A 15693-nucleotide genomic window follows, 5' to 3' on the forward strand; every position below is an offset into this window, starting at 1 on the left:
ATAGAACCTAAGACATGCTTAACTCTAGGTCTCGAACTAGGCCTGAATTAAAGGTCTCGATTTAAATCATGTAATTCGACTTGTTGGATGCAATAAGGTGCTTTTTCGTCGCACTGCACGATTTTACATATGCGAAATATACAGGGTAGGCCAAAGAAAAGAGTCCACCTCGATGTTTGGCTGTAGTTATTAGATTTTAAGGAATTGTCGAAACAGGTCGATTTTCGTTCTAAGGGGGACACTTTTTACGATACATGCATCTGTCATTTGTCAACCCCCTCCCTTCCACGTCCGCAATACCTTATATTTAAATAGGGGATACGGGTCACGTGGTAGCTCATTTGAAAGAGTATTCAATTCTCTATTAAGCAATATAAACATTATGATATTTAAAAAGATAAAAAAGATCAAGGCAGGTTTTATCAGGATTATCATATTTGTTTATACATGGTGTCCAAAAAATTATTTTTATTTAATTTAATTGACAAAAAAAGGATGTATGCAATTTTCTTTATTTAAAATACATTTTACTGTTGTCGGAAAACAGAAATAAATGTTTATTTCACAAATAAACATGCATTTCGCTTAAATTCAATGTTCAAGCCAGCTCCCGCCATTAACCCGCCTGGAAGTTTGCACATTTAATTTAAGCGGAAAGAAATGTTTATTTGTAAAATAAACATTTATTTCTGTTTTCTGACAACAGTTAAATGTATTTTAAATAAAATAAATTACATACATTCTTCTTTTTTTGTCAATTAATTTAGTTAAATTTTTTTGACACCCTGTAAAAATTATTATTATAATGTTTATATTACTGGATAGAGAATTCAATACCCTGTCAAATGAGCTCCAACACAACCCCTCTAATCCCTATTTAAAAATAAGGTGTTAAAAACGTGGAAGGGAGGGGGTTGACAAGTGACAGATGTATATATCGTAAAAATGTGTACCACTTAGAACAAAAGTCGACCTATTTCGGCATTTTCTTAAAATCTAATAACTACTGCCAAATATTGAGGTGGACTCTTTTCTTTGGTCCACCCTGTATTATGTTGTAATTAGTTTATTTTATTAATTAAACATTTACGAAAATATAAAACAAGAAAATAAATAGATATAGATTATCTAGATACTCTATTATTATGAATTAAACATAAATATTGATATTTTTTACTCGTTTATAAATATATAAACTAACAAAATACTAATAGAAATATTAAAAAAAAAACGACAATCTAATTTAATACTTTTTCCCAACCTATTTTATGTTCGTCCTGCAAAAAAAAATTAAAAATTATGAATTTTACTCAAAAAGTCTATAAACTTATAGGGTGGTTTGTACCTTGAAATTATTTGAAGACCGAAGTTTTTAAAAAATAGTCGCCCGCACGCACAATACAGAATAGAGAATTCATAGCTTGCCAGTGCCGTGCGCCGATTGAAATATTGGTTTTATTGTCAAACTAATTTTTTTTGGGTCAATATTAACCTACCGTACCACTTAAGGGTTAAAATCTATGAAGAGATGAATTCTTTGAATCGTTGAATCGATATTGAATTTGTTAGTTTTTTCCAGTATCTTCCTTAGCACAAAAATCCCGTCCGTTGTTGATCGACCAGCCCTAAAACCACCTTTACATATATTCGCCACAATCTTCTCTGAATAAGCAGTTAGAAAATTAATATGATAAACCAAAATAATTTGTATAATGTATTAAAAAAGATTGTACCACTATAAATTCTAAATTTCAAATGGTTAACATTTTTTGTTCAGGTTTTCTTCAAATTGTAGAAGGATCAGATTAAAGGTTTTTACCAGACATCTGCTTTCCGACCTTGGTTGAAAACTGATCTGTTTCCAACCCTATAAATTTCAAAGTGTTCGTGCAATAAAATCTTTTTTCGCGTTTTGTATATTTTATTGTGTGACGTCAGCATTTATTAACGTCACAGATCGAGCTCTGCGTTGCTAATTAGTTTATTTATTAACAAAAATCTATACATAATTGGAAAAAAGTCTGTCATTAGAAAAGTCTCACCGAAACATCTCCTCGCTCTCTGAATCTTAAGTATTAACATAGAAAAACCACAATTTGTCACAGCGATTGCGAAAATAACTTAAAATGAGTGTAACAACATATTCGATATTGTCAACTATACATGTTCCTGTTACCTATAGTGTGTAAACAAATATAAGTTTGTATCGTGTTACTATTATCTTTTACGTACTAAAAGAAATTCCAAATAATACAGTCCACTCAACAACTCCAGAAAATTCACTAACAACCCCAGAGAAGACAAGGTGGTTGAAGATCCACAAGAACGGAAAACAATTCAATCTCAAGCCTCCTGCCTTTCCTCCAGACCTGAATAAATCTATAGTACGTCTATCCTTTAGATTTCTCACTATTTAGATATTTTGAGATTAAGTGTAAGGTGCAGAGACTAAAATGGTCTGAACACATTGGATGTCAGATAATGATTACTCTCTCTCTCCTGTCGTTTCCCCATTACTGAGGATCGTGATTTCTTCCAATATTCCTAACAATGTTTCTCCATTGGTCTCTATCTTCAGCTGCTCTAAGAGCTGCGCAGAATGAGTTTCCAGCTGAATGCTTTATTTGGTCAGACCATCTAGTTGGTGATCGTCCTCTTGATCTTCTCCCCGGAACGTTTCCAGAAACAATTAATCTCTCCAAACTGTCGTCACCTCTGCGAACTACGTGACCAAAGAATTGCAGAATTCGTTGCAGACATATTGTGGACAGCCTTTTTTTAATATTCAGTTGGTTTAGAATGGAAACGTTTGTCCTATGAGCTGTCCAAGGTATGCGCAGCACTCTTCTCCAGCACCACATCTCAAAGGCATCAATTTTTTGGCGCTCGCATGCGCGAAGAGTCCAAGTCTCTGCTCCGTATAGAAATATTGAGAATACAAGGGCATTCACCAGTCTCATCTTGATATTTTGAGAGATAGATCTGTCTTTCCAAACTTTAGTTAGGCGACTCATCGCATTTTTTGCCATACCAATACGTCTCCGAACTTCTGCTTCACAGTTACCATCGTTAGTTATACTAGACCCGAGATAGACAAAGGTGTTTACTATCTGGTATTCCTGTAATATGTTAGTCAGTTGAATAGTGTCAAATCTGTCGACCACCATTATTTTTGTCTTAGCTTTATTGATTTTCAGACCAACTCTATTGCTTTCGTACTCAACTCTTCGCAGAAGATCAAACATTTCTTGCTCATTTGCTGCTATAAGTGTAGTGTCATCAGCAAATCTTAAATTGGAGATTTTCTTACCAGCTACTGTTACTCCACCGGCCCATCCTTCTAAAACCATCCTCATGACATGTTCACCATAAATGTTAAATAAGTCAGGTGACAACACGCATCCTTGTCTAACACCTCTCTCGGTCTTGAATTGGTTTGAGAACTTCTGATCTAGTCGTACTGTCGCTATATTAGACTGGTATAGATTTTTAATAAGTGTCACCAGGTGCATTGGTGCGCCCATTTCTATTAAAATTGACCACAGATTTATCCAGCTTACACAATCAAATGCCTTTTGGTAGTCAACGAAGCATATAATCATAGGTACTTGAAATTCTCTAGACTTTTCAATGAGTTGTCTCAGGTTCAGGATTTGTTCCCTTGTACCTTTACCCTTTACAAACCCCGCTTGTTCCTGAGGTATTTGGTAATGTAGATAGGTTTTTAATCTGTTTTTGATGATATGCAACAAGATTTTACTAGCATGTGTTATTAGTGACAGTGTGCGGTAGTTTTCACATCTGGTAGTAGTTCCTTTGTTGTGTAGTGGGATATAAATTGAGGTACACCAATCAGATGGCCATTTTCCTGAATTCCAAACAGCGACACAGATAGAATGGATGATATGTAATCCTTTGTCACCTAGTGACTGTAGTATTTCACATGGTATTGAATCAATGCCTGGGGATTTATTTCCCTTTAGTGATTTAATTGCATCTTTGCATCCTAGTCCTGTTGTAGGAGCGTATACCTGGACAAGGTGTAGGGTATTGGTGGATATTCTCATTTTAAGGGATATTATCCTGTCATCAATAGTATTATATCCAATTACGCAGTCGTTAAGTTTAGAGGGTACAATTATTGCGACTCCATTTGTACTTTTGTTATCTGGGCCTGAAAAATAGACGACGTTGCCAGCAGTTGTTTTAAAATGCCCTTTTCCTCTCCAGTGAGCTTCTGAGAGTCCCAGTACCGAAAGATTGTGGTCTGCCATTTCTTTTTCAATTATGTGTAACTTTCCAGGATTTTGGATCAGTCCCTGGACCATCCATGTACCAATTCGCTGACATTTTCTTAAATTAAATGAAAATTTGGATTCAGTCGCACAATTTCTGCCAGGTGCCTGATCCCTCACACCTTGGCAGCCGGTAGCAAATTTCACACCATCCGACCCGGAACCGAGATGGCGCCGAGCGTGAGTCGGGTCGCTACACATTCCATCTTCACTTGCCGAAATTGTCATCGTTATGGGAAGAAATTCTCTTGGGAAAATAGTGCAGTGGTTTCCCTTTGCCTTCTGCACCGCTGTATATGTGCCGTTTCTGTGGCTATCATTCTCGCCGCATGGTCAGTTTTGTAACAGCCAGCTGCCACTGTCCAACCTATCACCATGTCTGGCTACCCTCACTTAGTTTAGCCTGCAGACCAATGCAGTTGCCCGGGATGTGGCACGTGGAGCCATAAGTGAGAGTTGAGTGCCTTATGAGGACCAGTTATCAAAAACCATCTCCCGTCTGTGACGTTTGATGTGGTCGTTCCAATAAAAGGTGCTACCTCTATAACACACTCATACACCCCAATGATTACACGATGATTAAAAAAATGACATACTCAAATCCAGAGGAAATAAGAAGTAGAGGACGACCACGTATAAGATGGATTGTAATTGTTATACGATTGATACATACTGGGGTCTGCCCTATCACCTTTCTTAAACAAAGCTATCATTTGAGTGGTTCTCCATTCTTCTGGAATTTTTCCTGTATTTCTTATTTTACTTATCAAGATATTCAGTTCTTTGTGAAGTCTTCCTCCTCTGTATTTTAAAAGTTCATTAGCTATTCCATCTTTCCCAGGTACTTTTTGATTTTTCATATTTTTTAAGACCATTGGTGTTTCCAGTTCTTCTTGGTGAGTAGCTGTTTGATACAGGTTTTTTATGTAAGTTTTCCATGTATTTTTTTCAATTTGTTTTACTTCTGTCAAATCGTTCATCTCTGCTCTTTGAACATTTCCTTTTTCATTCCATGGAAGTGGTGCTCAATCTCTTTTCAAAATGCTTCCCAATGTTCTGTTTTCTGCGATCTTACTATAGAGTTTAACTCATTTCGTACTCTTTTCTATTCTAGATATGTTTGTCTCGTTCTTTTGGATTTGTATTCTAGATAGATTTTCTTTTTTTCTTGGCATTTTATTTTAGAAACGATCTACGAGCTAAGACCAAAGTCATAGACGTAATTGAAAGAAGCTCTAACTCAAAATGGAAATGGTCTGGACACGTTTCCAGAATAAAGGACGGAAGATGGACTCGTAAACTAGTTGAATGGAGACCAAGAGTCGATAAACGTAGCAGGGGAAGACCACCAATATGATGGCAAGACGACTTACGAAAGACAACAAAAAACTGGATACAAAAAGCACAAGATTGAACACTTTGGAGACAAACAGGGGAGGCCTATATCCAGCAGTAGATTGAGAGAGGGTGATAATGATGATGATAATGATGATTTTATTTTTATTTATTTATAGAACCACAGTCTTCTCCTTTTCTTTATATGTTTACCTATATTACCTTCTCCAAATGCTTCCGTTGCTGTCACTTTGATATTATTATCTCTAATCTTTCTCCAACGTTCTTCTATGTCTTCATCTGATGTTATGTAGTTTTCATTCAGTACTTTTTGTAGTCTTTTTGGTATAGATCGATCTCGCGTTGACAAGTCTCGTAGCTGTTCTACCTTTATTCTTGTCTCACATTCAATAGGTTCTTCTTTTCTGTTACTTTGTAGCAGCTGTATTCTGATTTTTCCACTTACTAGGTTGTATCGCTTTCAATTAGCCGGTTGTCTAAACGATACAATTCGGAAAATCAAACACCAAAGAGTGGAAACAAAGGCCTAAATATATAAGTTAGTTATTGGGCCAGTTATTACTTACACTTCCGAAACAAGACCAGATACAACCAAAACACAAAGACATCTGGATACCAACGAAATGAAGATCTTAAAAAGGATTTCTGGAAAAGGACTACAGGACAGGGTAAGAAGTGAGGAAATCAGACGCATATGTGGGGTAGACAATATAAATACCTGGGTAAAGAACAGAAAAGAAGAGCGAAATCAACATATAAGCGGGATGTCTGAATCAAAGTAGTAAGAATAGCAAGGGACACATCACCGTTAGGCAGAAGAAGTATAGGAAGCACAAGGAAAATATGTAATGACAATTTAGGGACAGAATGAAATGCACTGTTGAAGAAAATCAGGCAGTACTGCCTACATAAAAGAAACAGAAGAAGGAGATGATTAAGAAGCACACAGAGATAAAGCGGAGAGAGTGAAGATGATTTTGTGATAATATAAATAAAGAAAATCAAATGTCTGTTTTTATGGTGTGATTTTTTTCTATAGTCTTTAAAAACTTTTTGACGCGTATTGTAAATATTTTTTATCTCCTTTAGCATCAAACATTTAGATAACTGTAATATTTTTGTCATTTACTAGGTACATACATATATTTGCGGTGCCGTCCAAAATCCCGACAGCCAAATTCCCGACGGCCAAAACACCAACACGCCAAAATCCCGACATTCAACAATCCCCGCATAAGTAAAAATTCCGACCACTACATTTAGAATATTTATTGTTTCCTTTTCAAAATATAAAAAACAGATATAAACAGTCCACAAACAAAAAACAAGAAATAAATGTAATTATTATATATTAAAAACAAACCTGTCGGGAATCTGCCCTCTCGGGAATTTTGGCCTGTCGGGATTCTGGCGTGTCGGGATTTTGGCCGTCGGGATTGTGGCTGTCGGGATTTAGGCTGTCGGGATTTTGGGGTAGACCTATATATTTAAAATAAGATGTAAATTTTACACAGCTTTATTAAGGCAATTTTATTTCTGACTACTTCAGTTGTCATACATTCCAAAAATACTTCCTGTTATATTTTATTTATTCACAAATTATTTTTTTTTAGTTATCTGCTGCTACTCCTGCAGATGTAAAATTCACAAAACTATTGGACGTTAAGTTCGAAAGTAGAACCAGCTCTTTGAGAAATGACATTGGAAGATTTCTTTATCCTCAAACTGAAGATATCGACATAGGTAAAGTGTTTTGTTAGCTTTTTTTTAGGATACATAGATATAATTAATTTTTTCATTTAGAAATCATAATAAAATGTTATTACTACTCATCTTATCTGATGTAAAATGTTTTTATATGGTACACACTTAAGGAGGAAAATTTAAAATACAGATATTATTAAAAAAACCAATACAGAAGTAAAAACTTCGAGATGTATTCTGGTATAAAATCGTTTATTTAAAACTATAAAATGTCATCGATTGCAGAACGTTTTCGTTCTAAACAGAACATCTTCAGTGCCTAGAATGAAGTATTTCCACGTTAGTTTAAAGCAAAAGGTTAAAAATGTGACTGTTAAAATGAAAAATGTGGGAATACTTACATCCTGCCGAGTATTTTGAAACTAGCACACTGTAAATAGTGCTAACATCATCATATATGGTTTACATAATGTAATATGTTAAAATGTTATGACTACAAGTCGATGTTAATAGATAAAGTGGAACACATGCTAAAAGGGTGCCATGGTTCCCTGCTCGAAGATGCTAGGTACTTGCCAATTCAATGGGCACAGACCAACTGAGAAATTATGAAGTGGATATACAATTTGACAAGGGTGACATGACATGACAAGATAAAGCCAATTTTTGGTTAAAGTTATTGATATTAGTTACAGATATTATTCTTGATCAGCCCGAAAATAGTTTTGTTTTCACCCAACTTTCAAAAAATTTGAAAACGTTAAATCAATCCACGTCCGTCTGCCGTCTGTCTCTCTGAAAACTCAACTCCTCCGTCATTATGCCAGTTAAAATTTCAAATGAGGTTTCGAATGAAAGCTTATCAGTCTTATCACCCAAGGATGGTTATGAGAAATTTGACCTGGAACTTCCGGTTTTAGAGCTGCAATAGGAAGTACGGTTTTAATGTCAACGAAATAGTATAAGCGATATATTTTTCGACATGCCTTAGCAAGATAAGAACAAGTACCCTTTTAGTTTTTATATCATCTAAGATTAAAAAGTTCTAACCTGAGGTGCCATATTATAGTCGCAAAAATATGTCACATGGATCTTTATTTCCGGTTTTGAAGTCATTTCCGTTTAAACCATTTTGGTAAAAATTACTCATAATTTGGGAAATCGTATATCAATTGACGCAAAGTTACACGAAGATTTCAAATTTCGACTTCTGGCTCTAGTTCCGGACGTTTTGAGTGAAAACCTATGACTTACGTCCAATTACTTTCTTGTGCTTAAATTATTTTTTTCTACGAAAAATAATTTCTATGCGATGAAAATACTCTTACAGTATTGGCTGATCTCACTGGGATCAAAAGTTTACTCAACCAGGTGTACACTTTTCTTGCTTAAAAAGAGTGTTTTAGCTCAATTCTGGTTCCCTCAGTATAAGGAGTGTCTTCTAATAAGCAAATTACCCGACATAAAATGGGTGTCTTAGTGTGTTTTTAAAATGAGTTTAAAAATTTGTAACTTCTTTTTAACTGTTTACCTATGTCTACATATTCTCTTCTTCGTATAAACTGAGGTATTGTTTTTCTCTCAACAGCGCTACGTGGATAACTTTTTGGTGAGAACCTTTCTCACTTTCCGTTAAAGACGTTCTTCATTTTAAACACCATTACGATTTTGATTTATTATCAAGAATTCCTTACAATTGTTATTTACACTGTTGTCTTCCAAATATAAAAGATTTTAGCTAAAACTTTTATAGAAATGTAATCTAGTCCATTGAAATGTTACATTTAGGGTTGCGTTTCTTAGAGGAGTCAATTTTATTTTTTTAATGTAGGGGGACCTAGTAGAAGCTTAAGTTGAATTTTTTGGGGTAGCCACCCTTGTCCCCCGGCCGCCATCTTGGAAAAAGTGGTGGAAAGGGGTTTCGCGCTGTATCTCGTAATAAAAGTTATCGCTGTAAAAAACAACGCCCTACCGATGCTCCTGGACGATTATCCTTTATTTAACCCTAATTTTAAATATTGAAAAATCGTTTTTTGCTCTTCTGAAGAATTTTTGTATTTTGCGGTTGCGTCATTTTTCTTCTGGGCCGTCGAATTTGTCCTCAAACAGTTACTTGGGCTTTTGCTATATAAGATTTTGGTATATAGGGTTCTAAGTTTTTAGTGGGGAGAAAAGTCAGAAATAGTTTATTAATAGCATAGGAATGTTAAAATCATAATAAATTGTACAAATAAAAAAATATATAGATAGAAAAGTAAGCCTAATGTTTTGTTTTTATTGTATCGCTATGAGCATTCGAGAACCTGGTCAAGTTTGTAGCGCTGTAAAACCTAGATAAATAAAAAAATTAAACAACTTTATAGTGGAAATTTTTCGCTGAAAAACCCTTTACAAAATTGCTAAAATGAACTGAAAAAAAGTTATAACCTCCAAAATGAAACTTGTTAAAAAATTTTAACTTATTTTTGTTCATATCTTTTTTGTTGGTCACTTAACGATAAAAAGTAATAGAAACAAAATTGTAGAAAAAGTAATTTAATTTGCTACATTTAATATTTTATTATATTTTCTGTATGGCTGGTAGTTTACGAGATATAGCGCCAAACCCCTTTGCACCACTTTTCCAAGATGGCGGCAGGGGGACAAGGTTGGCGACCCCAAAAACTTGAACTTAAGCTTCTACTGAGCCCCACTACACATTAAAAAAATAAAATTGACTCCTCTAACAAATGCAAGCCATGGCCTAAAAAATGTAACATTTCAATGGACTAATAAAATATTCCCTAAATGGAATAAAATTCAAATTTTGTGTTTGTTGACCGGTAATATTTCCGAAAGTTATTTTTACAAACACAGAAATATAATTATTTCAGGAACAAGAGAAGAGTATTTGCAAGTTCCCGTAAAGTTGTCATTTGGGATAGATAGACAAAATGGGATTCAAGAATACGAAAAAACCGTTTCAAGTATGTTTGAGCAATGTAAATATTTGGTAGGTAGAAGTCAAATACCACTTTGTCGTTTGAATCCCATAATTGCGATAGATTCAGAAAATATTCATCCAAGAAGTTGCAGAGAAATTCTAGAAGCTGGTGAGACAATATTTTTTCATGTTTCATTTATTTATCCTTCATAACAGATCATTTTAGTGGTTTGTGTCTTGATATTATTATTTGCTTTATTTAACTTTTAGAATTGAATGTTTATGCCAGTCAATGACAGCAAGAACAGGATATTACTTCCAAATTCTTTCCTACTGCATGAATTTTAATGAAATTTTGGGAATAGCCTCTACTTATCTCCTAATTCAAAGTCTACCCTATATACTATGGCGGTTTTATCTTGGGGGCGGTTCTCAGCACTTCAAGTGGGTAGAAGAGTTTTTGGTAAAATTAAACACGGAAGTAGCTAGAGAACTTAATTCTAAGCAAACACTCTTCCACATTTTTTTTTCAAAACTCAATAAGTACTTTTTGAGTTATTCGTGGTTGAAAATTGGTCATTTACATTGAAAAATGACACATTTTCGGACGGCTTTAGACGAATACCTTAAAAATTATACATCTTACTAAAAAAACTATACAGTGATGAGCGTGCTAATAACATTAAATTGTGAGTTAAAAAGAAATAAAACTAGTAGAGTTGTTAAATTTAGCCATACTAACATATAAATTGACATTGTATTGATTCTTTCCCACCTTTAGACGTATCAGAGGAGTATGTCAACTAAAACTGTCACTGCGACAGTGGCATTACTCAAATTCGTTCGATAAATCGCTAATAACACCTCCACTAGGTTCATCTCTTTTTATCTCACAACTTAATATGTTTTCCATCTTTTGCATTATTTTGCCGGTTATTAGTGCGCTTTATTATAACTGTATACGCTGTGAGCTCGTACGTAGAGGGGATATTTATAAATTCGCGAGCGCCAGTAGTGGCAAGTCTGTAAACGTTTACCGGAAATTTGACATAAATGTCAAAGTGATTAATTTAAAATTAAAATTAAAAACATTAATTATAAAAAATATTAGTTGGTCAAAGCTGTGGTATATATTTTTACCTTAAATATACTTACGTTTTAAATACTGAATTTACGTTTTTTTAATGTTCCGTAATATGTAATATCTATTAATCTTAGCGCCATCTACACGATAATTGTGAAAGTATCCGAAGTAAAAAATTAATATTTCATCAATAGAACGTCAAAATGATTAGCAAAACCTTAAAAAAATCTATTACAATTTAATTACTTTTTAGCGTTGTAAATATTAAGCGATAACAATTAAATAATAAATTTAAAAATTACCGGTGAAAGTTGAATTAGTAATCCGCCAGGAGCGACACCAGCGAAGCTCAGAGCGTATAAAACATTTTTGTAGCTTATAAAAAAACAAAGAGATTCGTTCCTTCATAATATATCTTCTATACTCTGGGCTAATTAGCAAAATACAAGGAAAAGTTATTTACCAGCAATTTTATTGATGGAATCGAATCTTATGATTGTATATATTAATAATACAGGTATGCAAAGTCCGCAGATGGTCTGCTACTTTTTTTATAAACAAAATGGCGCCCGAAAATCGTGTTTTTTTCAATTTTTGCTCTATAACTCCAAAGATTTTAACTTAACACCAAAAACACTCAAATAAAAATTCACCGCAGTTAAATTCTGCATAGAGAGGCGTTTTTTCCGATTTACTTCGACGAAATCTTTCCCCGGAAATGCGGGTTTTTCCAACAAAATCTTTAACTTTTAGCTAAAATTTTAGATAAATAATTGGTAAACAATAATTAAATAACTTGGTAACCTAAAGCTCTTTTCATATAGATGATAATTCCAGAAGCCGATGGAAATTAAATGAACAGTTTAGCAACAATTGAATTGTTAATTAAAAATTTACGGTCGCTATAATAACCACAATAATTACGGCGCATAAGAATAACTATGATTTTTTTATAAAAAGACACTATACCTATCTAATGTACTTTACAGAATTGAAATTTGACTATTTAAGCGGCCTCAAGAATATTTTAAAATTATAAACAATTTTTTGGCTTATAAACAAATAAAATATCTCGGGAACTATTAAACTAAATTAAATTGTGAAAACGGTATTGAAAAAATAGCGGCATGTCGCTTCTTCTAAAAGAAAAAACGTTTAATTATGATGAGTAGTTCCTGAGGCACAGCCGGTCAAATTTGACCGAAATTTACGGCAAAGATATAAACAATAGGATCATAATTTTCAAACCGTCACCTTTTTATTTTTTCCTCTATCTCCACACCAATTTTCATATCTTTAGAATACTCATAACATATATTATTAAACAAACTGGAACATGAAGTAAAAACCACTTCTATGTAAAAGGTATATTTACTAAAAATTTTTAGAATCCCAATGGATTCAATAAAATAAGTTCATCAGAACGTTTTCAAACCTATCGGTCCATCATCAGTGATCTAAAATCAAATAAGTAATCCCACTATTAAAATTGAAAAGATGGTTGAAATTGTAAAAGTTAAAAAATGTGGTTATGATTACTTACTTGAATACTTGCAAAATAGCCCCAGAACCAAACAATGGTTGTGATTATAAATAAATCTACATTATGTTGAAATAAATTTAAAATGGCTAAACGCCGATGTTCAAGGATTAAACCTCTGGGAACATGGTGAAACTCTACCCGAGGACCCAATCAACCATCTTCGGTCAACGATGACTACTAAGTGTCAAAGTTATGTAAGGAAATGCTTGATGTGACATTGACAGTTAAGGAAGAAGGTAGTCGATTTTCTAGGAATTTTAAAAACAAAGTCATGATCCAGACGAAGATATGGTAAAGCTTTTAATATCTGAAATTGTCTGTTAATTAAATCTATTGTTTTTTTAAAATTAAAAGATAATGTGTTTTACAAAATAAAATTATTTTAACTGTAGGTAACTACAAATTGACTGTATCAAATAAAATTAACCTGATCAAAAAATTACAATATGATAAAGTGAGCTGATTAGTAGTAATAACAGAAATAAAATTAAATAAGTGGTGTTATAGAAGAAGTTTTAAATTTTGAAAAGGGATATTATTATATCAAGAAATTTATATGTACATAACATGTGTATTGATGGTTGTATAGGTAGTAGGGAAATTATTGTTTGGATGTAGGTGAAAATTAAAAAATTTATATAGATTGGAGTTACGATAAAGTCAATCTGATAGTAGAAAATGTGATTCAGGAATGCAATTATTATGGAACAATTTTAATGAAATTGAGAAAATTCTTGTGACAAACTGGTGAATATGTAAAATTGATAATAAATAATTGTAGGATAACAGGTTGCCCAGTTGATACAAACTAAAATTTAATTAGTATAGAAAACAATAGGTGTAATGAATAAAATAGAATTAATAAAACAAAATTAAGACAATGAATATTGTTATAATTTGATTAAAGAATGACTGAGTTTAACTGTGATAAATGAAATAAAGTGATGAAATGTTAGATGTGAAGATAAAAAATATATTTGGAAAAGGTCAAAGACAAAAAGCAAAGGAGTGTGATGTAGGCTCAAAGCATAGGTGAAATGAGTGAAAGAGAAAGATTAGAGAGTTGGGTATGAGGGTTGAACTGAATGAAGAAAAGAAATGAAAGAAGTGTGAAAAGGGGGTATGGTAAATTAATTAGGTTTTGATTAAGAGGAGTTCATGTGGTTAGTAATGATTAGTATGTGTAAAGGAGTTTGGAGCCAGTAAGGGAACGAAGAAGATAGTTGACAGTGGGTAAATAGGATGAGGAAGATAGCAGATAGGATAGGAAAAGGGAAGGTATAACAAAGTAATAGGAATTATGAAAATAATTGACGGTGAATGGGGACAAAATTGCGGTTAAGGGATGTTTGTCGGTTAACACAATTGGGACTTTTCTTTAGGTCTTTGACAATTTCCAAATCCTCGTATAAGTCTAAACGGAGTGTATTTTTTTTTTGTTGAATGTTGTGTATCAACTGGACCCCATCAGGAATCTTAAGTTCGTGTTTATTGACTTTTAAATGGTGTGAAAAAGCTGAAGTGGTATCTCTCTTACTGTGTTCTGCCGATCGGGTGGAAAGAGATCTATAAGTTCTACCAATGTAGGTAGCATCGCAGTCTGAACAAGAGAGTCTGTATATATACCCCACTACGGCTCATGTAATGGATAGGGTCTTTGGTGTTAGTTAAGCTTTTATTGAGGGTGTTATTGACTTTAAATGAGATTTTGATGTTATCACAAGAATTAGAAATGATTTGTTTGACTCTTTCAGATAATTTGAAGTTATTAAACGGTAAGGAGGCATAAATTGGAGTAGTTGTGGAAGATGATGAGAAAGCGGATTGTTGAAGTAACTTAAGTTCTCTTTTCTGTTGAAGTTTATGGATGATGTCTGGGTCATAACCATTGTTAACTGCAATTTGTTTGATGATGTTCAGTTCTTTGTTAAATTCAGTTGTAGATAGAGGAATAGAGTTTAATCTATGTATAAAACTACGAAATGCAGAAAGTTTATGTGAAAGAGGATGGTTAGAAGTGGAATGGATAACGTGATCAGTCTGTGTAGGTTTACGGTAGATACCAAAGTTGAAGTGGTCATCTAGTCTGGTAATAGATATGTCCAAGAAGTTAATGGAGTTAGAAGATTCTAGTTCCATGGTAAAAGTGATTTTAGGATGGATTAGATTGATTTTATGAATTAGTGATTTTAGTGAGGGGTAGAATTTAGTGGGGTATACAGACTCTCTTGTTCAGACTGCGATGCTACCTACATTGGTAGAACTTATAGATCTCTTTCCACCCGATCGGCAGAACACAGTAAGAGAGATACCACTTCAGCTTTTTCACACCATTTAAAAGTCAATAAACACGAACTTAAGATTCCTGATGGGGTCCAGTTGATACACAACATTCAACAAAAAAAAAAAATACACTCCGTTTAGACTTATACGAGGATTTGGAAATTGTCAAAGACCTAAAGAAAAGTCCCAATTGTGTTAACCGACAAACATCCCTTAACCGCAATTTTGTCCCCATTCACCGTCAATTATTTTCATAATTCCTATTACTTTGTTATACCTTCCCTTTTCCTATCCTATCTGCTATCTTCTTCATCCTATTTACCCACTGTCAACTATCTTCTTCGTTCCCTTACTGGCTCCAAACTCCTTTACACATACTAATCATTACTAACCACATGAACTCCTCTTAATCAAAACCTAATTAATTTACCATACCCCCTTTTCACACTTCTTTCATTTATTTTCTTCATTCAGTTCAACCCTCATACCCAACTCTCTAATCTTT

General features: G+C 33.6%; 1 protein-coding gene across 4 annotated transcripts in view; it reads left to right on the top strand.

The window, feature by feature from the left end:
• The window catches only part of LOC114335140 (microfibril-associated glycoprotein 4-like), a 139416-nt gene that overhangs the window by 98250 nt on the left and 25473 nt on the right, over positions 1–15693 (top strand). The window contains exons 2-3 of one of the 4 annotated variants that reach the window (XM_050655944.1): positions 7265–7394; positions 10229–10447. The exons of the other annotated variants lie outside the window; for them this stretch is intronic. Coding sequence (XP_050511901.1) covers positions 7265–7394; positions 10229–10447 — 349 coding nt within the window. The remainder of the gene's footprint in view (positions 1–7264; positions 7395–10228; positions 10448–15693) is intronic. 4 annotated transcript variants of the gene reach the window in all.

The sequence above is a fragment of the Diabrotica virgifera genome, chromosome 7 (genome assembly GCF_917563875.1).
Source record: "Diabrotica virgifera virgifera chromosome 7, PGI_DIABVI_V3a".
Lineage (NCBI taxonomy): Eukaryota > Metazoa > Arthropoda > Insecta > Coleoptera > Chrysomelidae > Diabrotica > Diabrotica virgifera.